This window comes from Cyclopterus lumpus, chromosome 5 (genome assembly GCF_009769545.1).
Source record: "Cyclopterus lumpus isolate fCycLum1 chromosome 5, fCycLum1.pri, whole genome shotgun sequence".
NCBI lineage: Eukaryota > Metazoa > Chordata > Actinopteri > Perciformes > Cyclopteridae > Cyclopterus > Cyclopterus lumpus.
In genome coordinates, this window is record NC_046970.1 from 11,282,330 (window position 1) to 11,308,200 (window position 25,871).

At 43.0% G+C, this 25,871-nt stretch overlaps 1 protein-coding gene across 1 annotated transcript in view; it reads right to left on the bottom strand.

Annotated features, from left to right (window-relative positions):
- foxp4 (forkhead box P4) overlaps window positions 1–18,438 on the bottom strand; it is a 55,317-nt gene extending 36,879 nt beyond the window's left edge. Inside the window, 2 exon segments of the mRNA XM_034532001.1 lie at window positions 2,995–3,084; window positions 18,277–18,438. Coding sequence (XP_034387892.1) covers window positions 2,995–3,084; window positions 18,277–18,438 — 252 coding nt within the window.
- Window positions 18,439–25,871: the final 7,433 nt, after the last annotated feature.

Sequence of the window (25,871 nt, forward strand, 5' to 3'; positions counted from 1 at the left end):
AGTTTCTCCTGAATGTGGCACATGACAGTGACACACGCGCACGCACAAAGTGGATTGATACCATCTCACACAGCCAGCCAAACACAGAGACCATCTCTGAACAACCAATCAAAAAGCAGATATAATCTCAGAGTTTATTTTGCTCTCAGCACAGATCCTCCCCTCTATTATAAATAAAGAAGAGAAATATGATGGGGATGGGGAAAGGAATGGGGGCGGGGGGGATTGTAAGTGCAGACCAAGGTTTCTCCAGAGAAGTCAAGATACAAATAGAAGTCTTCCCTCTCTCCCTGTCGGCCTCTGTCGTTCTCCCTCAGAGAGAAGGGAAAAATCTAATTATCGAGCTCCTAAAGATCTCATTATTGGCTGAGGCTCATTTGCATGTGTGAGAGCAGCCCAGCAGGAACCAACCTGAGGACGGCCATTTTGGCCTGATGTGTCACTGTACAGTTTCTTTCTGCTACCTTTAGAAAGGACCAGATTAAATGTCTGGCTCCTCTTACTCCATCGCTCACTCACCCTCTCTGTGGCCGATGGATGATTGCTTCAATTACAGCAACTAAGGGAAGTTGCTTCAATTTGAAAATAATCATAAAGCTGGAAATTACAGTAATCAAGATGTTTCTGTGCACCACCTTGGTAGTCAGGTTTGTTGTGAGTTCTATTAAACAACTTTACTGCTGCTGCACACAAACAATGTGTTGTGCTTTGTTGTTTGTGTCTGTGTTTCTGACTGTGAGGATCCAAGTAAACACAGACACACACACACACACACAAGTAAATCCAAAAGTGTGTGTGAGTGTATTGCCGGGTATGTGGGGCCGTGCGAGCTGACAGCTCAGACAACAGAGATGTAGTGTGGATGCCCTGGAGAATCCAGAGAGGCTAGCCAGGCAAGGCAACACCAAACATGACAGATATGGAGTGAGAAGAGGAGGGGTAGTGTGTGTGTGTGTGTGTATGTGTGTGTGTGTGTGTATGTGCGTGTGTGTGTGTGTGTGTGTGCGTGCATGTGTAAGTTTGTGTGTGTGAGAGAGAGAGTGTGTGAGAAAGAGTGTGTGTTCAAGACAGAGAGAGAGAGAGAGAAGGTAATTCATGTACAAAGCACCTGTGCTTGACCCCATCCATGTGAGAATACTGTCACAGGTTAATCTGTTGTCAGTGTTCACAGAGACACAACAGTACTACACTTCATTGCTAAACAAATAGATGTATGTTACATGTTCACTTTCAGGTCACTCTACGTGCTCGTTTTCCATCTCTTTAGTTATTTTTAAGATGAGCCAGAGTTTAAACATGAGCAAGTATTAATTAAAATCTCATTCTACGCCGAAGCAGAGCGGTGTTCGATATCCGTTTGACCGAGGACACACACTGACCTATTTGAATCGCCCGCAAATGACGATTTAAACCACGTGTGTCGGTCTGATAAGATTATAGGAGTGCAAGCCAGAGCCAGAGGAGACCCCACTTTAGGGAAATGGTTGAACTACTGTGGATGGCACATATATTAATGTCAATTTAGGCCACAGTGCCCCAGTTTGTGTTAAATGCAATTCTAATCTTTGGAATATTTTAACAAAACAGATCTGATATAAAACCGTATCTATGTTATTCTCATAGCCCTTAAGAGTCAACATGTAATTTATACAATTGTCAGTTGCTATCCAAGGTAAATAAAGTAATTCTGATATAAAAGTAAGTTTTGATTAAAGTGTGATCTGCAAAAAAATGTTCTTTCATTTCTGACATATTCACATCCTCATTAATTCTGTGGCATTTTTGCACTTTCCAGGGGTCATTTGGCAATTAAACTGTGTGGCAGACACTGCAAATGATTTTACTTTGGTCTTTCAGTTGATGATGAGTTCTAGGTAACTGTCTTTTTCTTTTTCTGCTCTGTCATGATGGCTACTGCTGTTCATATTCAACACCAAGCTCTTCCTCTGTTTATTTCAAATAAACCCCCCTTCCTGCTGCTGGACATATGAAGGGTAGTCTCTTTGCACCAGAGGAGTCTTCCTGGAAAAACATGAGCCAACACCAAATGAAAATACTTCCATGAAGCTCTTATCTTATGATTACTCACTTACTCTCTAAAAATAAGTGTCTTTATCTAGACCGGACAATGTATTATCACCTTTTAATGTGAAAAGTTAGTCCTATTTTTCCCACACGCACCTTATTGTCTGCAAACTGGAAATATAATCTGACCTTATCCTTGCTTCTGACTCACATCTGTCCGTCTCTCCCTTCTATGTCTTTCTTTATTCCCCATATTGTGATGATCCAGCTGTCTGTTTATCATGTGGCACATTAACGAGAAGAGCAGGGCAATAGCCAGACTACTTGCTGCTCTAGTAGACCCATGGCCCCACTTTATTGATATGAGACATGGCCACAAATCACACTTCTACATGTTCTCTGCACAGCACGTAAATGCAAATAACTGCCAGAAGTAATGGCATGTGTGATATTCATCAACCTACACAGATAGTAATGATGTGTGTGTGTGTGTGTACTGTCTTTGTGTGTGCATGTGTACGTGTGCGTGTGTGTCTCCTCCTCAAGTGTCTTTCAGTGAGGATCCTGCACTCCAGCTAACCCCACTCACTCTGCTGACTGAGGAATTCAACTCTGAAAACAACTCACTACCCAATCACTACAAAGACTTCATTCACACACACACACACACACACACACACAGACACACACACACACACACACACACACACACACACATACACACACACACACATGCAGTCCTCAAAGAAAGAGACACAGACAGAACGAGAGAGAGAGAGAAAGAGAGAGAGAGAGAGAGAAGTATGTGCCTATATCCTACTGTGTAGTTGACGTGAAGTTGGTGAATGCAAAGCTGCAGCAGCCAAGGGCTTAATATTATACAAATTCTGACAAAGCAACACTTGGGTTGTGTGCGTGCGTGTGTGTGTGTGTGTGTGTGTGTGTGTGTGTGTGTGTGTGTGCTCTGACCTGCACAGGGCTCTGTTTGACCTCATTGCTGCCAGGGGAGTTGAGTCCAGAGGCCTGCTGGAGGAGGAACTGCCTGGCTGCCTGGAGCGCCTATGAGAGACAAATAGAGATGTTCATCATGCACACATGGTCATACTGTGGTACACTCTTAAACTCTTAAAATGTAATACATCTTTTTTACTTTCAACAGTTTAAACAAATTCACGTCTGTAAATTCAGTTTCAAACAACACATAACCATACAATTCAAAAGATTTTTTTTTTTATTTAGAAAAAAGAGAAGCACACAAACTCTCCTGCTGGCCACTCTTTGCACCCTCTCCCTTTGCCAAGCTGTCAGGTCAGATTTCCTCAACATGAGACGTCCACCTGGCCTTCATACACCATGCTCGAGTATCTGGGTTTGTGTGTCAAATACAGTCTCCTTGACTGTATTCCTCCCAACTTATTCAAAACCTTCTTTAACTCCAAACTCTGGCCATCTCCTCCTTTCCATTCTTTGTTTCTCTGCCCTACCATCTCTCTCTTCCACACCCCTTTCCTTCTCCTCTTTTTTCAGAAGAAGGTGCAAAGTGTTTTTTCCACATCCTCTGAGGCAGAAGTGTGTCAGCATATCTTTGTGTGTGTCAGTTGCACTGTGTTTGTGTGTGTCACAGTGATGTAAGGATCCGTTTGCCCTGATGTGCCCTAAAGAGCTGTGACTAACCACCACCCACCTCTTCATTCCCCCCTCTTCCCATGTCTCCCCTTTTTGCCCTGCAGTGCTGTCCATTCAAACCAGTGACATCGCTCTCTGGCTCTCTGTCTCCATTCCTTCACTCTGCCCTTGAGTGTTGCAGATTCATCCTTTCGACACAGCGACCTCAGCCATCCCTCCCACTGCCTCTCATATCTCCTTTTTTTCATCCACTACCTTCCTTCACACCCCCGTCTTTCATTGTGTCATTACATTTCTCTCTGCTTGTTGTAGCATTGAAAGCTCAAGCTCTCTATCATTAAGACAAATCAGTCCCAGAGAAATTTTTGTTGGAATGTCTGAACTTTTGATAAAACAAAACAAGAAAACACCCATCTCAAAACACAAATGTCGCCTAGAACTTACTGTAAGCACACACACACACACACACACACACACACACACACACACAAACAGGCACAACCTCGTGACAGAGGGCGAGAGAGGGGAGACAGCAGGATGCACATTTGCTTCCTCTGACTCAAAGGGGAAAGGTTCCTTAGTAAATATTGATTCATGAAAGTCTATGCGTGTGTGTGTGTGTGTGTGTGTGTGTATGTGTGTGTGTGTTTGTGCACACACCGCAAATTAACGGCCAGAATGACAGATGCTCTTTAACATAGAAGTTCTTACTCAATCACCCATCAAAAATCTGTTCTACGGCATCATTTCACAACCACAGAAAACTGTAACGACATGAAACAGCACGGAACACACTTATAGTATATTGTCACTTATTTAATGAATTGTCAAATTAGAAGCTTGGTACATTAAGTAACGTTTAATTACAAAAACAGAGAGGAGAGATTAGAGGGGGACAGAAAGAGAGAGAAGCCCGCTGTGCAGTCAAAGTGATGAAAACCATCTGTATCGAGCACACTTGCTACTTTTGCTGAGACCGCAATTAAAACACACACACAAACACACACACACACACACACACACACACGTACACACACACACACACACACACACATCTTGGGAACCCCCTCCCATTTACTGGTTTGACCTCAGCATTAAAGCAGGCACAGACATACACACACACACACATAGAGACCCAAAAAAAACACAACCGCCCAGTTTGTTGGCATGTGGTGTGAATTACTCCTTGAACACCCTGTCTGCCCAAGAGTGAGTGTGTGTGTTTGTCTGTGTGTGTGCGTATGCGTGTGTGTTGGCAGGAGTTGGGGAGGCATGTCTGGCAACAATAAGGGACAATTCCACCCAAATTACCACCCTGATTACCACTATATTAAAGAGCCATTTATGGCTTTCATAAACGCTACAACCAAGCAGAGGTGATGCCTGTCTCCTCTCCTATGGCTGAATTCATGGCTGTGGGTGAATGTGACAGACAAGAACTAACAACAAAGAATGTGGTTATCTAGATATTTAATCTAAGTCTGCATTGTGGATTTAGATCCCGCTTTATTCCAATAGACAAAACTGTTGAAATTAGATATTTTGAAAATTATATTTTTAAGTGTAGTTTTATACATTACTACAGGATTTGTTTTTATTATTGGTTGACATCTATAGAAACATAGAATAGAAACATTACTATATGTTTTTCTAATGCATTTAATGTGTCCCACTGGTCACACCAAATATCACAAAAAGCTCTCTCACTGTATACCTATAATTAACTGAACTACATTATTTTGAAAAAGTATGACGTGATGTGATCCTCAAATGATTCCAATAAAAGTCATTATGTGGTAATATAGAGTTATAGCCCAAGCGAAGGGCAGCTTAAACACAAAAGTTTACTCACTGTTCTGAGTATCAGTGCGCAAGGAATAGGAAAATGCAGGTAACCATAGCAACAGTGCTTCTATATTACTTTACAATACCAGTGGTCAGACTAACATGAACCGGATACAAACAAGTGGTTTTCTTTTTTCCTTCGGTAACGGCAATAGTATATGAGGGATAATACACTATGAAGAGTTACAATATAGAAAATAATGGACTCAGCTAAGGAAATATTTTCATCTTCAACAAAGACTTTTCTTATATCTGGGCATCTTTTTTGTGCATAGCTTTTTAATATTACATTACATTTACATATATGTAACTACAGATTACACAGGTGTTTGAATTGCACCTTGAACTTTGAATATATGAAGTTAAAAAGAGGACAACAGGTTTGGTGCAGACACACATGCACACACACACACACACACACACACACACACACACACACACACACACACACAAACACACAAACACTCTCATATTGACGATGTCAAGGAGCACTCCTCTGCTCTGACCCTTCTCGTTCGTTTCTCCTCTTCACAATCACTCTTTGCCTTTTTCTCTCTGTGACCTGGGTGAGTTGTAGCATTGTAAAGCACGGCCCCCCCCCCCTACCCCCCTCCCTCTCCGACCCTCTTCATCCACACACCAGCTCCTCCTAGACTCCCCCAACCCCAACACCCCGCTCCCCCTGTGGCATTCTTGGGGGCGCACTGCACCTTTAAAGAAAATATGAGAGAGGCCTAAGAGGGAGGCCCAACAACAGAGTCTTTGTGCTGCCGCGGAGCACACACACACACACACACACACACACCAAACACGCACACACACGTGCACACATCAGTGGTGTCAGACAGGTTTTATTAGAGGGAGAGAGGGAGAGAGGAGGAGGAGGAAGGGGAAGGAGGGGTGAGGAGGTCACTGCTCAGCTTGGAGGCCTGAGAGCACTGTGTGTGTGTGTGTGAGTGTGTGTGTGTTTGTGTGTATGTGTCAGTTCGGCGTGTGAGTTCTTCTGACTTGTCATCGCTCCCCTCTGTAAATCATCGCCTCTGACACAGCCTTTAATAACAGTACATTTTTTAATTCAGCAGGGTCACACACGTACCCACACACATGTATGCGCACACACGTACACGCACGCACGCACGCACGCACACACACACACACACACACACACGTACACGCACACGCACACACACACACACACACACACACACACACACACACACACACAAGATAAGGGCTACTTTCTCACCTTAACAGGATTTCTAAAAATGGCTGACAACTATGTTTCTGAAAGCGAGGCAGTCAGAGGATCCATTAGAAGAAAAGATGGAAATTAAATTTTGCTACGTGTGTATGATGATGTGAGTGTGGGTGGACATGCACATGTCCATACTCTATGTGAAAGTGTGTATAAGTGTGTGTATGTGTGTGTGCCTGTGCCTGTGCCTGGCTCAGATTGCTAAAGCAAACAGGTCTGTGTGTCTAATCCGCCCAGTGTGTTTGGGTGAGACAGGCAGAGGGAACGCAGGAATAAGCAAAGAAATCTAAACAGAGAGACGTAGAAAAGGAGCAGAGGAAGCAGAGAGAGAGAGAGAGAGAGACAGGTGGGTACCATATGTTTGAGTAGTCCGTCACCACAGACTGAGGTCCATTGTTGACGGCCGAAACGAAACAAACTGTTCCTCCTCCTACCCTCACCTCCTCATCTCCCCCTGTAGATAAACAGCCCCAGGGGCAGACAGTGGGCTGTCCTTGAGGGAGAAGGAGGAGGAGGAGGAAGAGGAGGAGGAGAATGGAGTTTGTAAGGGCAAGGGGGAGGCAGGTGGTATCATATTTCTTTGCTCTTAACCAAGAAGTGGATAGTACAAAAAAAAAGGAAAGGCGCACAAGTATTGTTGCATCTGTCCGCGACACACAGCTGAACCAGGCCAGACGAAGTAAGTGATTCAGATATTTCAGCAGCACCAGACGCACCAGATATCCTCAGCACCAAACAAGTATCCTCTCTACACCTTACTAGCTCAGCAGCCTGGGAAGAGAGGCAAGAGATACACCGATCCTCCATACCTAAAACCCTTTTTCTTCACAGGGAGAGAGCGAGAGATGACGAGAGGGGTATAGATACAGACTGAAGACGTAGAAAAGAGCTTGTCACACCCAGCTGCTTTTCTACAGGCCTGAACGCTCTCTGATTTTTGGATCAGTGAGAGAGACCAGATTCAGAAAGGAGTGGCCGATCTTCTTTTTTTTCCACACTTTTACTCCCCTCTCTCTCTATTTTCTTTCTGGGGTGCTGTCATTGAAGCTGAAAGCCAAGCTAAAGCTGCGTCGATGCTGCGTCCTCTTGGGTCTCCCCCCTGTGATCCCTTATATCCATTTGCACTGCGCTTCCTCAAAAAAACAAAAAAAAACACCTCCAAAATGCCAAATAAACCCTTTTCCTACTTTAATTTACTCCCTCCTCCTGGCTTGGTCTTTTCTACTCTCTGCAAGCTTTCCCACCTCTAAATCTCTCTTATCTTTGATTCCTTCTCTTTCTATTGCTGCTCAGAGTGAATCATGATCAGAGAAGATGATGAAACAAGACTGAACAGATGTAACACAATCTACAAAGCATGTAAATTTGTTGAAAGGATGATGATACTGATGATACTGTACCACCAGCTCACCTGTATTCAGAAGCTGGCCCAGTATTTACACCCACACACATAGTGGAATTACTGGAGAGGTGACAGTTAGTGGGATTGCTATATGACTTTGGGGCATATGTGAGTGAAGGCTTGGTTACAGCCGCGGTGGAATCTCACGTAACAAATGCATCACTGTCACTCACCACAAAAAACAGATTGCTTTCCCAGATCACTCCTACTTTCTTTCTCTCTGTCTATATCACCCGATCTGTCTTTTGCCTTCACACGGCCTCTCCATATGTATAAAGTTTGGTTGGCATTTCTCCAAGTACTCTTTCTTGTGCCCTGCCCCCTCTCCTCTCAAGAGTAATGTTACCCATACCCTTATTGGCCACAGTCAATTCTGAGAGCAGATATGACTTAGGTGGAGGCCTAAAATAGATTGCACAGGCCAAAGGAAACCAAGCCTTGTGAATGCAGCTGTTGGGCTCATGAAAGGACCTTCGGCTTCCCTGGACTGTCAGACAGAGACCCACTGCCGTGACGGCAGCTGTGTGTCTGGGATACCTGGTTTAGGATGAACTCATGAATATTTAAGATTTTAACAATGAAAATAACTACTAGAAGTTTAACTCATAGCTCATTGTAGTTGTTAACAGAGCAACCAAAGAGTGGATTTCACTAAAGCTCATGTTTTCCATCAGACGTTAAATTTAATTTTTAATAGGACATTTGTAGGATTGTGTTTGGGCAAAAACGTAAGTTGCTATCTAGTTAAAGTTTTTAGAAGGAGGTTCCTAACATGGCCTGCCAGATAACAAAACTGAAAATCCCTTGCTGGCTGAAGTTGTCAATCCCGGACAATTTTATTACAAAGAGGAAGACGGAAGAGAAAGCAATAGCTATAGAATGACCAAATTTGGAAAGACAAAGTATGAACCAAAATATTGTCTATATAATGAGTTTAAAAGCAGTTTTAGAAACTATCTTGGGGGGCTCAGTGGAGATTTTGAAACAGAATGTTGGTCATGATTAATAAACCCAAAGAACGGGATTCTCTTACGATTTTTGTACATTTTAATTACAGCAACAGCTGTATTTTCACCTCTGTTTTAATTACTGTTTATTTGATCTACTTGCATAATCTTGTGATGGTAATAATAATCTGCATTTGCTGCCAAGACTGACATTCTTTTGAATATGTCAGGGCTATTATAATTGGAAAACAAAAATAATTGATTAGCAATAAGGGAACAATGGTCTTAATAATTACATTATTGTAAAATGTCATTTGTCAAAAATGCAAAAAATGTATCAACTAAAAGAAGTTAGTGCAACTTCCCTATTATTGGTCAAATGTGTCAGGGAACAGATTGGTACATATATTTAGTGCAAATCAGGGGTTTAAGGGGTAAACATACAGGGGCAAGGGGCAGCCCGAACCAAAGCCTGCTAAAGCCACTCAATTTCACGGTGGGTTACAAATAAACTATGCTCTGCCAAGACTTCACCCCTGACTCTTCCTCACAAACTCTTTTTCTGGTATTAATCAGGTCTTTCCGGCCTCCCTTCACCAGCTTTCCTGCCATTTGTTTTCGCTCATAGCAACATCTACTTCAAACCAGTTGTCCACCAATATAACTGAGCTTAAACGACGCTGAATACCTCAATCAGTTTAGGCCGCCGCCGAGCTGGAACTATCTGGGACACCTACAGCAACACAAGCCAGCCGCGATCCCGTTCAGCTATTTAATGTAATGTTTCCGCAATATAAAGGCACCGTTCAAGAGCTGAGGTTTTAAAACGGCTGAAGCAAGCTTCTCTGGGCGCAGACTGACCATTAAAGAGAGGAAAGACCGCATTCAAGAGCCAACGCAATAAAAACTCACAAACTCCAAAAGAACTTCAAAATATGCTGTAATGTTTGAAAACCCTTGCTGATTTTAGATTCTTTTTTCACATCCTATTTTTCACAAAAGGGACCTGTTCTAAACTCCGGGGACCCTGCCGTTTTCCAGATGGTTCTCTTCAGTTCAAAACTGTTTTGTGAAATGAGAAAACCTCTCCCATTCAACTATGACCCTATACTCATCTAATGTTTCTATTGATTCACAGGGGTATACGTGCAGCCATAAAAAGGAGCTGACTGAATACCCAGTACTGCTTTATATCATTACACAATTCATCATCGTACACATATCTTAAACACATACACAGGGAGATATATATATATCTATCTTCCTAAAGAGATGCTGTCAGCTTTTCTCTGTTAAGTGAAGGGAAAAGGGCATAAAGAGATAGACAATTAAAGATAATGATGAGGTGAGCGAAGACAGAAAGAGAGAGGAACTCCCTTCCTGAGATTATAAAAGCAGCTCCCTCTCTACTGCAGGCCTCATCTCAGTCCAGGCGGCTAATTGATGGCAAATAGCTCTACAGCAGTTTCCTTCCACACGCACACACAAATACACGTCATACATTATATACACATGCAGTTTCCCTGCGGTTTTCAACACAGCTCGTTTGGCAAGAGAGGAAGGTCTCACTCCAGACAGACCCAGCCCACAGCGGAAAACACACACACTCACATAAACACACAGCGTACCTTGTAATATTCAGCCCTCATCTCGTATAAGGTAGGACAGTTAAGTAGTTTGGTTATGCTTATGGGAAGACAAGGCCTCTTAGGTGGTAGGTCTTAACTGGGTGACCTCCAGAGTTTAAACTGCTTCTCCTGCCCAACAAGAGTAACTCCTGAGAGGCTAGACTGTGAGAGGCCAGCACATGATGAGGATAGCACTAGCCTGGCAACCAGACCTCACATATGGAAACCGTTTAACTGTTATTATTAATATCCCCCCCCAAAAAATCAAACTAATAACACATGCAGACACTGCCAAGACTCAGCTCAGGAGACATAGGGAAAACACATACATACACAAACAGAGACCGTCTGCCATCTGCACATGCATACACAGAAACATACACACATGAAGACAAATATACACACACAGAGGCCTATTGGTTGAACAGAAAAACACACTTCTTGTCAGTGGCCTGTAAAAGTATTAGCCTGCCTGCCTGCCCGCTTTGATGGAAATAAAACTCTTTCATGTTTTTGGTTCGGAGGGTTTTTACACCTGGTTGTGGCTGTGGAGATGGTGATGGACACACCCTCGCACCCACCCTTAACACACACACACACACACACACACACACACACACACACACACACACACACACACACACGGAAGTGGGCAGGCACAACAAAGGCTGGCTGCTGTACAAGATGTTAAAAGTTTTAAACAAGAACTCTTTAACTTCCCCAAATGGAAGCAGGGGCTTGTTCCAAAAAGGGGAAATGGGAAAGTTTGTGAATATGTGTGTGCACGCTGGACTATGTGATTTAGTAAGAGGGTCAATACATCCAGATGTGAACAGGCAAATTTTTTAAATCTAAAATAAATCTAACATTTAAAAAACTTGTCTATGTGGGTATCGCTTTGATCCGTATTACTAACTTTTTAAACTCCCAATTTTGTTTACAGATTTGGGAAAAGGTCAAGTCTGCTAGACAACTGTTAGAAGTCCGACAAGTGAAAAGAGCAAAGATTTTAGTCATCCATCACTAATTTATCCAATTAACTCAAAAGACAACGTTATTACCCACATCTTTTGTTTTTTACTTCCTGTTAATGTACACACAACATGTTTTCACTTTGGTGGTCACATCTAATAATTGGCTCAGATAATAGAGTTAAAATATTCATATTTCAACTCCATTAATTATAAAGAAATGCAATTGGTGAGTTACATGTAATAGGGTTTTAATTTTGTAAATCTCTCCTTGAATGAGCATAAATGAAGAGCAGTATTTATGACATTTTAATTTCATAAATGTGCGTGACAACAGAGAAAAAGCTTCTAATGAAGTTTTCATAAATACCCATATTAACATATACTATTTGGATGAAGAAGTGTCATTTATTGATCTACCTTTTTATTATTTTATTATTTTATTAATGAGAGGACACAGTTCTACCTTACTTTATTTCAAATTAAGTTTCAATATATTTTTCATATGTTTTTGTTGTTGTTATGGAAAACTTAATTGACAAGACAATAAATCTTCTGTCTGTCAGGTGAAAAAAAGGCCATCACACACACTGTCCCAGAGATTATGAAGAAAGCAAAGAGAGAGAGAGAAGAACTACATTCCTCTTCTCCCTATTGACTCTAATCTCTTCTTTAAAATGGCTCACACAAAGAACCAGAGCGGACTAGCTAATTAGCAACACTTTAGGTCTCTGCAGCTATTGTGTGTATGGTGTGTATACATATGTGTGTGTTCATTGTGTGCACCGCCGGGCTCTCAACTGTTTCCAGGGTAACTACTTGCCTAGCAGCCTCATAAGTATTGCACATTTTGTCTGCCTTCACATTCTCTCCTTCACCTCTCAGTGTCACCTTCTGTGAGTCCAGGATGAGGGGATGAAGGTGTAAGGGTATATAAAAAAGAAAGGAGACTAGGACCAAGATATGAGAATTTTCAGACCTTTTTGAGTACCTTGCCCCTAGTGATATCTGAAACACTGCATATGAACACACGTCAATTAAAACCAATTACTAGTGCTGCTTTTTAATAGAGAAGGCAGAAGACGGCGACCCATAAAAACAGGCATCCATGCGGCCACCCCCCCCCCCCCCCCACACACACACACACACACACACTCACACCCCAGTGTCACTGACTAGTAGTAGTAATGAGGTCATGCAGTTTTGCTCGCTGACCTGCAACCTCTTAAAAAAACCATAGTCACCGTGGCAATACCGTCTGAAGAGCGAGAGTCAACAATCAACTTTTTCACCCTAAGAAACTTCTCTGAATAGTGTCCGTCCCCGCTCATGTGTGTGCGTATGTACTTGTGTGTGTTATTTACCTGACAGTGCAGTTAGGCCTGCCCAGTTCAAGTGTTTCCAAACACTTCCATGGCAACAAAAACCCAACCTAACCCCTTCAGGTGCCCGGGTATGTGTGTATAACCCAGTCTCCACAGCAGAGGACATACACACACACACAAAAACAAACACACACATACACACACACACACCCATCTTCTGTTGATATCTGTCTATTCTTGTCCCTGAGCCTCTTTGCTGGTCAACCAACCATGTCCATGCAGGCTGATCTGGCCTGGTGGACCATGTCTACTGTCCGTCTACTCTTTATCCACAAGACTTGTAGCCTTGTAGCATGCTTTTTTTGAGCCCCATTAAGTAGATTTTAGAGTTCCACTCAAGTCAATGTGAAAATGATGGCGTATCTATTAGCTATGATATCAGAAACTGTTCAAACCATAGCTATCCCTCAAGAACAATGCATGAGATTTGCATTGTGTTGATTTTTACATCTCTGGTGTACAGGAATGCATTATGTGTGCATACAGTATATGTGTGCCTTAACCCCCCCAACCTTTAACAGTAAAAGCAGTTTAGAGAATGAAGGGATGTCTCCAATCTAAATATTGAGCATGTAGTACACTATAATAGTTTGTATCAATCAATACTAGCAGATTGATAAGTAGAGAGATCGGCAGCTCAAGAAAAAAGGGAAGTGAAAGTCAAAGAAGACGGATGAAGGGACCTGCTGGTGCTTTTAAGACTCCTAGAGGAAGTTGGTGTTCTATAGGTCTCTTTGTATTGCCTCCGTAACAGCAGTGGGTGTTCTGCGATGCTAGGCAACCTAACTGGCCCCTCCTCTGTCTTAGCGTGACCTTTGGTGACCTGTGAACTATACTGACCTCAGACATAAAGAGAAAGGCCTGGCTGAGACCGAGGGAAAGCTTTTAGGAGGTGACAGCACTCAGAGAGCGGCCTGAGACTGATTTACTGGCCCGCACACACGACCAACGGACACATGCACACACACACACAAATAGACAGATGCAGACAGACATACAGACAGTAAAACAACACACATAGACACACATGAGATACAACCTGTCATGCAGATGCCCAAAACCAAAGTATAATGTAATTAATATAAATCCCACTGCACTGATAAACTGGAAAAAAAGTGTCTGGAAATGTGTCTTCACCTCGTCCTGCCACCTCTGTCTCCTATGCCCTCCTGACCTGAAAGTGAACTCTGGGGGAGAGCTGGAGGTCAAATGGGATATAACTGTCCCAGTGACCAAAATTCACCTCCCATAATTTAGCAATGGCCGAGCAGCCGGAGCAATAGAATCACATGTGTCTTGAAACCTCCCCACCTCCAGCCACACAGGGCATAATTACTGAGTCTAGCTAATCTAACAGGAAGCCATATGTTATCTGAATCATCCAGCATCTATCATTGCCTGTTTAGGGACACACCAATCTCATAATTCTGTCCACAACGCACTCCCGCCATCAAATCCAAATGCCCACTAGTGCACATGCACGTCCACACAATCTGTATTTGTGTATATCTGAGATCTGTATCGGTTCCCCCTGATCTCCAGTCATCACTGTGGCTCCTTAATTACACCCTTCATTAGCTCTGTGCATGTGTGTAACCGGCTGTGTGTGTATTAGAGAGGGAGAGAAACAAAGATTGCCAGTATGTCTTTGAGAGACCAAAAAGAGAAACATAATTTATTAAGAGAAATGGGAGTAGGGATCAGACCTCTGAGTCAATTTCTAAAACTGCCTTTTTCTCAACCAATGTGCCTTTTAAACCCTTGGGTAAGGGAGACCGCTACAATCTGCCTCTCACTTTCTAAATTGAGTAAGAGCAAGTTAAGGGCACAAGAGAGAAAGTGAAAAGGGGGAATAACCCTCCCCGAGTGTTTTAGCTGACCGATGAGTGGCACAGAGAAAACGGCACCTTTTTGTCACCATCTCCGCTCCCCTCTTCCCGACATCACTGCTGAAACACCAGAAGTGACTCACAGATGATGGCGAGGGAAAAGAAGGAGACATAAAATGGGTAAGAATGGAGGGGAGAGGAGAATTGACTGCACTCAAATTGACTGCAGAGTCACATTTGCATAAAACTTAAAGAAAAGAAAAGAATTGAAGACACCTGGTTCTCGTCAGAGCCCCCTCCAACCAGCCCCCCCCCCCCCCCCACACACACACACACACACACACACGTTGAGGTTTGTTAGGATTTATCCTGCTTACATTTCTCCTCTGTTATGCATCATTTCATGTCTACACCCATGCCCGGCACCTCAACAAAGTGCCATAATACACTCTCCACTGCACTCTCCCTTTTCCACCTCTCCTTCCTCTCACCCTGTAACTCCGCTCTTTGTTTTTCCTCTTCTTCCTCCCTTCCTCCCTCCTCGATGATGGGGCAGAACTGGTCTTTGCCCCCTCTTCCCTTTCTTCCCTCTCTCCTGCTCTGTTCTTTCTGGGGAGGCAGACAGGCCACATTCCACAGGGAGGCCCAGGCGCCCTTTTCTGACACGTCTCAGCATTACACCACTCCCTTATCCTTCTATCCCCCCCCCCATGTGCTGCTTCTTTGCCCCTCCTTTTCCCTCTGGCTGTATATCCCATCTCCCTAATACCTCTTCTACACTCACCCACTTCCTCATTTGTCCACTGACCACCTACAGCATCTACCTGTGACCATATATATATATATATATACCGATCCATCAGTAAGACAAACAATGAGAAAGGGAGAAGGACAGAGTAAGCAAGAGATGGAGAAACTGAGAGAGAGACAGAAGACAGAGAGAGGCCAGTAGAGTTCCCAAGGGGCCAAAGGAAAAGACGTCTTTGTGTTCTGACAACACCGCGCTGTCAGGAGTTCTCTCTGTGTGTGTGAGTGAGTGTGTCTTTTTTGCTCCAGTGCGCACTGGCATGGTGTTTAAGCACCAACACTAGTCTGCACTACACCTTCAGGTGAGAGACTCAAGCGTGGAGGAAAAATTAACAAGAGGAGGAGGAGGTAGGTAGACAGGTTCTTATACAATGTTGTCAGGTGACCAGTGTCAGTATTGGGGCCTTCTGTGTCAGACAATATTGATTTTTCTGAGCAGTGGGCACATGCTAAGAATACAGCCTCTATGATCACCCAGCAATACAACACAAACACTGGGTTTAATCAAAAGTGTGTTGGAATAATGGATACAAAAGAAACACATAACCTTTAGAACAAAACATGTGCAGGTTTGAATGTGTCCGAAAAAGAGAAGTATACCTGGCATTTACCTGACATGTATGTTTATACAAGTTTTAAACAAATATAAATAAAACTCCAAACTGGCCAATCTCTAATTTAACTTAGCTGATGAAAGTATTACCAACTGTAAATTGTCAGCATGAGAAACAAGAAATAAATTGTGGATAAAGGATAAAATAAAGGTAACGGTAAAGGTTTCTGAAGAGTACACTCAGAAAAAAATATCTGTAGTACAAGAAAGACTCAAGACAAATTGAGCTTAACGGAAAGCTCTAAATAGAGAATTGGTACAATACATTGCTGTGTATTTACTGTTACATATGTGGACGTAATATTTTTTGTGAGGTGAGGGCTGGGATCTGGAGGAAAGGTTGTGCTTGTATTTCATGGTCCACAACGGATAGAAGGAAAAAGAAGTACAGTGAGAGAGAGAGGAAGAGAAAAAGGTGGAAAGAGAGAGGGAGGTATGTTTGTGGTTGGTAACCCACTCAAGAGAGGAAATACCAGCATGCGCACACTCACACACGCACCGACACACATATACACACACACAGGTGCAAAAACATAGAGAGCAGAGACACGTTCGAGAGAATAAAGACCTGCTTTGTATGAGCTACAGGTTTGGTGTTTATGTGTGTGCATTTGTGCATGGCTGTGTGTGTCCTTGGATGAAGGTTGCTGAGGAAGCAGGGTGAGGATGCAGTCAGGGGAAGGAGGAGGGAGAGCAGGACAGAAGTGAAGGGTCTTGAGTGTTCTTCATTCACCTAAGGCTCCATCATTATAATTAAGGGGAATCATTTTAGCAGCAGGGAGGGAGCCCAGAACTCACACTGAACCTCTGTGATGGGCGGATACTACACACACGCAAACCCACACAGCAAGGGTGAGAGTTATACATATTGCCTACATGCTTATACAGCCAGTGCATGTAGTGAATAGGATGACTTCTTCTCTCCTAATCTCCTCAACAATTGCGGCAACTGCCACATCAATGACTAGATCATCATCAATCATTAGATGACAACACTCAGTGGACATTCTTGTGCCGTTGACTAATGTAGAGACCTCGGGATAAAAAATTAAACAAAATCTTGAAACTATCTGTGTCGTTGTGTACTTTGTGTGAATGCTTGGGTACCTTGGAGAGCAATCTGAAAAAGAGCCATGTGGATTTTTAGCAGAAATGTAGAATTTCATCTAAGAAGTTCTGTGAAGTTTGAACATTCCATTTGACACAGTGGTGTGTGTGTGTGTGTGTGTGTGTTTGTGTATGTATTTGGAGGGATGAGTGTGTGTATAGGGAGGGGGCACAAGAGGCAGGATAAATAGCATAACTGGAGACACTACACAGTGACGTGTCAAACACACACAAACACCACTTCATGGATCGGTAAAAGAAAACAGACTCTCCCACACACACTCCTTGAACATCTAAGTCCTATATATAGTGTGTGTTTACATTGTGAGAATGTACAAGTGTATGTGTGATCCCCACGACAGGACAAAATGGCTCCTCTCACCTACAGAGCTTAGACGGCAGGTCTTATATTTTCTCAACCAGTAACGTGTAATACTATATCAGAGAGAACCTCCTGCATATGAATTATTATGGTGGACTTTGTCCCAGTTGAATTAGCTCACACATTATGAACTGTGTATAATTAAAGCACCTACGAGCCAACCCGTCAGAGCTTTTCACTGTTCGCACAAGCAAGGCTGACAATCACCAGAGTATGGCTGACTATGTGTTGTCACATCTGTACATTATGTAACAGCCTGGTGTGTACATGCTGTTCCAGACCACCGTACATATATGCACATGAGTTGCACAAGAGGGAGGTGTTGCAAAACAAGTCTTGTGAGCACATATATATATACAGACATACAGGTACATATGTAAACATAATGTCTCCCACACACACGCACACACACACACACACACACACACACACACACACACACACACACACACACCTGTTGCTGCTGCAGGTGCAGTAAGTCGATTTGGCTGATCTCTCCGTTGGTGTCTCCATTAGAACCGCCCTCTCTACCGCCCCCTCCATCTGATTGGCTGCTGACTCCGTTCTGGTTGGACGGTGTCGTTCGAATGGTCTCAGAGGCTGATTCCACCATCATCACTGGCACCTGAGATCAGAGAGGAAGGAGAGAGGTGGGGGTCGGAGGGGCAAAACAACAGACAGATTGAACAAATGTGACCTGGGCAGTTTGAGCAGAAATCCTGCTCCCATCTGAGTGAACAAACAAGGCAGGAACCTAAAGTAAACACACGCAGAGATAGAGAAGTGAATTGTGTGTTTTTATGTGCACGTGTGTGTGCGCGTGTACTTTGTGAAAAGAGCTTTTGGTCATGAACCACCACACACACACACAAACATGCCCAAGTGGCCACAAAGCAACACCTGAGGCAGACACTTTTTTGTCTGTACGTAAATGGGTGTCTAGGAGCGTACGCATAGATTAGGATCAGACGTGCAGCAAATCTAAACTGACAAGGCTGTTAATACTCTGCTATACAGTTAAATAACACAGACATTTCTCCAATAATCAGAGGTGGCATGTGTGCGCTGTGCGAGAGCCATGAGCAGGTTGGTCTTTGAGAAAGATCCGTTTGATGCACCTTCATAGGGCCTCTCTAATTAGAGCTTGTTCCTTCCACAAAACCCGACAAAACGAGCCGTTCCTGGATGTGTTGTTGTTTTTGAGAAACAAGGCCTTGCAAACACACTGGCGCATTTGCCATCGTTAGGAGCTTGAGCGTGGGAGAGAGGAGACGCCGAGACACACACATAGGCGTGTGAAGAACACACACAAGGCAGCTAACAAAAAACAAAACAAACCCTCATACAAGCACGCAGGCTGTGAACTCCTAATGACAAGCTCAATCTCGTCTTTCTGCCTCATCCAGTTTTAGAAATTAACGCACGCACACACACACACACACACACACACACACACACACACACACACACACACACACACACAAGCACATAGTTTTTAAGGGGAAAGTTCTAATGCTTTTATATCAGCAAACCTGGGTGGGTACACAAAACGCCATCGAGGCATTGTACTGTGTGCGACTGTGTGAGCGTGTATGTGTGCGTTTTTCAGAAGCGTACATGCCTTCTGGGGAAACAATAAAAGGCATTTCATGAGAGAATCTCACTTTGAGGCAATAGCAGTTGAAGCTATGTGTGTGTGCGTGTGTGCGTGTATTTTCTTCTGAGACTGACAGCAGGTGAGGTTGTGAAAAAGTGCTGGTAGCTCTGTAAATGGAATGCTGCCAGATGCTTGCTGAGGAACATGGACCTGAGTGTGTTTGTGTGTGTGGGTTACAAGTGTATGCAGGTGGATGAGGTGGTGGGTGTGCTAGTTAAAGGATCAGTTAACCCAAATCCCTCAAAATATATTGCTGTCTGCCCATGCATATGGTTTTATATTCCAAAGTTTCAGTTTATTGCAACAGAATTTTCTGCTGGTGCATTTATACAATGAACAGAAAATGATTTGTGCAAGCCAATGCAATGAAAAAAAACATTAAATAATTCTTCAGCAATTGGTCCTTTTACAAAACAGTTAGTGTATAATTGTTAAAAAAAACTCTTTGAGCAGCACAAACAAAATTCCTTGCACTAGTATTGTATCGGCCTAGTGTTAGAAGTTTCAGAGGCGGTTTTATCAAGGCCCATCAAACAAAAAATCTATATAGCTTAATACCACTGAGAATACATCATACAATATGTTTGTTGGTTTTCACTATTGACCTTGTAAAATGCAGGGGGCAAAAACATGGTGATATTGCTTTTGTCAAATGTTTTTTTTGGTTGAACCTTTAAAAGTACAGGGTGCCAACACACATATTTCACACTTCCTCCTTAACGAGCAACACCATTTGAAAAACCACAAATCACACTGCGGTATTTTTCCTCCCCAGTGACTCTCTCCTGTCTCCCTCCTGGCACCCGACCGCCTGTGAAGTTAAGTCGAGCGTTATCGTGACATTCAAAGTTAGTCACTTAATCTTCAACCTCATTCCTCTTCCCAACACTTCCTTCTTCATTTTCCTTCTTTTCTTCCGACTCCGCCCGCCTTCATCCAGACCTGTGCTTGGTCAAACTGCTCCGTGATATTAGGAAGCAAGGCATAGTGTTGAGTGATCAACAGATCCCGCCGCACAGTCCACTGGCTTTCCACTGCAGTAGAAGCTCTTCGCATCATCACACGTCTCGCTAAGCATGAATCGCCGCCTCGCTATCTAGCCCACACTATACTGCACTGTGCTGTAATGTACTGTACACCCATCTGCTTTTAACTTTTCCTCATTGACCTTATTAGCAATGAAGGGAAGAGAGATAAATACAGACAGAGAGATAGAGCTTGCAGGTGGACAAGGACCTAATGGGAAACTGGGGAGTATGTAAAGACATGAGCGCATGCCCTCTCTCTCTCTTGCTCTCTCTCTCACACACACACACACACACACACACACACACACAGACACACGCACGCAGGCAGTGTGGTATGCTCTTCTAAAGGGTGTGTACCCTGTCATATCCTGTAATGGGTGTATATAAGCTGGTGTAATGGAGGTCGGGAAAAAGGCAGGGGCATAAATCTACCCTGAAGTCTCTGATTAGGGCTATGATACACACACACAGTGCTTTAAGTTTAAGTGTTTCTGGCAGTGAAGAGGAGCTGCCCGTGCAGAGGCCTGCCTCAACCCGCTACTCACTCTTTCAGTGTCTCTTACTCGCTTTCTCTACATGCTCAGACCCCCTCCAGCTGAACCCCTGACCTGAGAGTGTGTTGGGAGAGATATTCCCACTACCCCGAGGGGACCGAGCGAGGGAGGGAGGGGCGCAGATCAGAGAGATAAAGAATGTGTTTGGAGGAAAGGGAAATAAAAGGCCTCCTTTGCCTTCTAATTGGGATGGAGAAGAGAAGAAGGGAAATGGGACTCAACATGTTTCTGATGACACCGGTGTATACGTATGTGTGTTTGTCTAAGAGGCTGACACCTACCTTTGTACTGTAGTAGATTAGCTCATAGCCAACACTCAGTGCATATGTGTGTCTGGTGTGATTGATAGGAGCTGGGATGAGTCCTGTTTCGACACGTATGCTTGTTCAGATGTTCACGAAAATGTAGCACTAATAATAATCAAAACTCAGCTCTCCCTCTGTTCCTTCCCACTGCACTGGGTGTGTGTGTGTGGAGTTCAAACACGGCGACCCAAATGCCCAGTGAGCTGGCTCACAACGACTGACTCTCAGGCTTTGTTGGAGGGATTGGCTCTGTCAGATTCCTCCTGGTCACAGCTCGTCAGAACCATAAAGCCGGACCAGTTTCACTCTCTGTGAATGTCTGTTTGTCTGTGGGAGAGGGAGTTGTGTACAGTGTGTATTTATGTGTGCATATGTGTTTACAGCAGCTTAGTGAGATAATAAGTCTTTATCATGTTATGCCTCATGAGGGAATATTTCCAGCAGTCCCAGAACGCCTGTTCTGTTTCCTCCGCCTTGCATCAGCTCGCAGGAACGCTGCTTATTAGGCAAAGAACTGAGGGAATAAGGGTGGGAGGGAGAGAAGGGGTAGGAGGGAGAAGGAGGGAGGGGAGTAAGGGAAAAAATTGTCTGTACCAGTATCTACACTCCATCATCTATCTTCTACTTTCATCTGACTCTTGAATTATCTGTCTTTCCCCGACTCTCTGCATGCTGTCTTTCTCCCTCTGGTTATGCCTGGTAACTATTGGCAGGTTCAGCCCTGGAAAACATTAAAGTTTTCACCCTGAAATAGAATCCACATAGGTTACTTCTATGATCTCTGATAGTTCAATCAATATTTGTGAACAAGAGAAACAATCTTCCCGGATATAGAAATCTGAGGAACTAGAGTTCTAACCTGTTGTGTAATCAGGAAACAGAATTTGGAGGAGCCTTTGAATGTATGTGTGTATTCATACAATATTTGGTTGTTATAGCCAAAGGGGATTTTTTTGTCATTATAATTGACATGTATGAACTAAAAAAACTAAATGTGAGAAAAATTTAACTCTGGTTAGTGTCATTATGTCCACAACATATTCTATTTACCATGAGTAGAGTGGTTCAAGATTTGTCTCTTGAAAGCATCACAAAGAGTCTAAGCAGTTTTTCGTCGAAGCTTTGACAGGGACATGAACACTGACATACCCATACAGTTAATAATTTATTAAATACATACAAACCCATGTTCTCACACTTTCACCCAAGACTCCACCACTAAATATACTGTGACATTGGCTCCAAGGGAATATGCTTTCACCCCAAAACCCAAAACAAATCCAACTATCAGGTGTGTGCTCCTATGTCTCCATTAATTACTCCTTCAATTCAGAGAGCAAATAGAAACAATTAAAATAACATAAAATATTTGGCACAGTGAGGCATTTAGAGATGGTGTGTGATAAGAAAAAAATGAACAAGTAAACACGGTTTGTGTTAATAATGTTTCAGTAGTTATTCTACAGCAGTGACAATGGGAGAGACAAGATGTTCTTGTGTCATATAGTTTCAAGGCAGAATTTCCACCACAGCCCTGCACCTCCTATATACGTATGTATATATATATATATATATATATATATATATATATATATATATATCTTACTTTATCTTTCCATGTAAGCAGATATTCAAATATCTTACTAATGAGGGTACCTTGTGCGTGTCAAAACATGTTGATTCTGAGAACAGCATCACCCTAAATACATTTCAGTGAATTAATGTCAGACAGTTCATGATTCAGTTCATGAAGTAAATCTGCAGTGCTACATCACTGCAATCCAACGGTTTCAAAAGGATTTCCCCCACTATTTCTTTCCTTCAATTCTTCAATTTGCTAATCGTGACACAAATATTTACTATCTTCCTTTGAAGACTTGAAATAGCAACATTTTCAGAGAATAGCTAAAACTAATTATGCTATTTAATTTAATATGAACACATTTTTTAAAAACAATATAAACACAATAAATTGGTGATCTCATTAAAACACACAACATGTAACAGCCACACTGAAGGGTATGTTATATATGTTTCAGAAGAAATCTTCTCTGACAGAATGGAGAAGGAGAGGAAGAGGCATAGGAGTGATAGGAGGGATATCTGCGTGGCATTTCTGAGCTGACACGTATTAGCTTTAATAAAAGAGAATGAGGTCAGGCGAAAGCTAAAGAATTAACACACACGTATTCTCACACAAGCGAACACACACATAGAAACAACATAGGCCTACTGCACAAGTTCTTTTTCCATCACTTTCATGTCCAAGTTTGGTTGTTCCCTCAACAGCTGGTCATTTCTACATGCTAGTCAGATTGGCAGCAGGGTACCATACCGGAGCAGCCAGTTGTCTTCCACACAGACCTAAAGCTAGCCCCTAACAGCAGCTCTGCTCCAGGCTACTCTGGCTGCCTGCCAGCGCTAACAGGTTGGCTAACAGCAAAGGGCTAATGCTAGTCTGCGGCTGCCTTGGCCATACTCCAGTGCTAACAGGTGAAGTTCATTATCCTACAGACAGTCAGTCAGATGTGGGCCAATATCTACTACCGGCTGGCTTGCTTACTTTTAGCTGGCTTCAAAGAGCATCATCAACCCAGAGAGAGAAGCTAGCTGCCTATAGCCTGACCTACATCATGCTGTGCAGCTGACTAATGAAGAAGCCAATGCTGTTGTTGGGGAGTGGAGAGAATAAGAGAGGGGCTCAGACGGCAGATGATAAAAAATCCACACAGGGAATTCTTCTATACTTCTGCAAGACTGTCTGACATATGGCGTTCAGTTTGTCTGAGCATTTAAGTGAGTGTTTGCGTGTGCTTGTAGCCTCTGCACGTGCATGTGTGCTTTTCTGTGTATTGGCTGTACAGTATGTAGCCTACCATATATGTTCATTCCCCCTCCTCTCTGGAGTGTATGTCTGTCCACGCGTCCATGTGTGAAATGTGGGTCTGCTTGCCCGCCTGCAGTTCTCTGAAGACAAAGTCCTTGTTTACAGAGCCCATAAAGATTAGCCTCCCTTGGTCAGGTGGGTTCTGGAGCCATAGGTAAACACACAGCACATTCCGCACCGATGAGATCGCTCCGTATGTGTGTATGACCGGGGCAAACATACACTCCTGCCTTCACCTCGACCCTTCCTTTATAGTGCAGTAAGTGATTTACCAGCTTGCAGACTGCTGTCTGTTCGAAATACTGGCGATAGACACAAAGATACACACACACACGCTCACATCACACACACATATGTGTAGAAGGAGTGGACTTCATGCACACCTCATATATCTGAGCCTAAAATCACGGGTTGTAAATATCAAAAGAGGTAAAGCTTGCGCATGTGTGCTTTCCAGTGTGCCGGTTGGAAAACCATCCTGTGATCATGAGGATGAAAAATCCCTGCTTTCCCCTTCATCTCTCCCCTCTGTCCGGAGAGGTAATGGAGGCTGAGGTCCGGCTATGACAGTCCACACCGCTAATACTCTGATTGTATTTAACATGGTGGAACAGAGGTGAAGAGGGGAGGTGGAGGAATGGAGGCCAAGAGGGAGAGCAGCTTGGAAAAAGGCGACATGCCTTTATTTGGATCTGAAACCAACTAGTGCACCGCGGAGCAATTAGCAGCTCTGTCCTACGAGAGCTCTTTATTAGAATGACCTTCACTGTGAGGGGGGGAGGGAGATGGAAGATACATTTTGAGAGAGACAGATGTATGGGTATCAGGAGGGAAATTGACAAATGACTTGAAGGTGAAATAGATGAGTAAACTGAGACTTAAATACATTGAGATTTCATTTTCTTATGTGTGCGTTGTGAAGAGGGTATGTGATGAATTTGATCTGCTTGACCCTCAGTCCCCCATGTATTGAAAACTAGGTTGACATGGGTGACAAGAATTGCACACACAGCAAACACAATTTCAGCCTTCAGTCTTTGAGCCTTTGTGTGTGTGCGCACACACACACACACACACACACACACACACACACACACACACACACACACATGAGCTTTCAAATAGTACATGAATGCTTGCTTTTGTAAAAAAGTGGGCTATTCTTCAATACATATTACGAGAACCTATCATTCAAACAAGAAATTGTTCTATTCCTGACACTGATATTCTCCACCTTCAGCAAGTTACTAACTTCTTAACTTTAATTACAAAGGATAATTTATACTTCATTGCGCAAAAGGACAACATTGTGGCAAAAATAGAAGTATCTTTTGTCTTTAGGTGAAACATAATTTCATTTATGATCAAAATGTGTACGGTATTACAATAATGATAAAGTGAATAGATTTAATATTACCTGAAAATGAGCAACATTGACTTACAATAATAAAGGGTTATAATGGATTTTTTTTTTAAAAAGTGGTATAAAAAATATAAATAAATAAATATCAAAGTGGACATGATATAATTTTATACATCGGCTTTCAAGTCGGGCACTTTGTATTTCCTAGTTAATTAATAGATTGGATCAGAGCGGGTTTAATCAAATATAATTGAA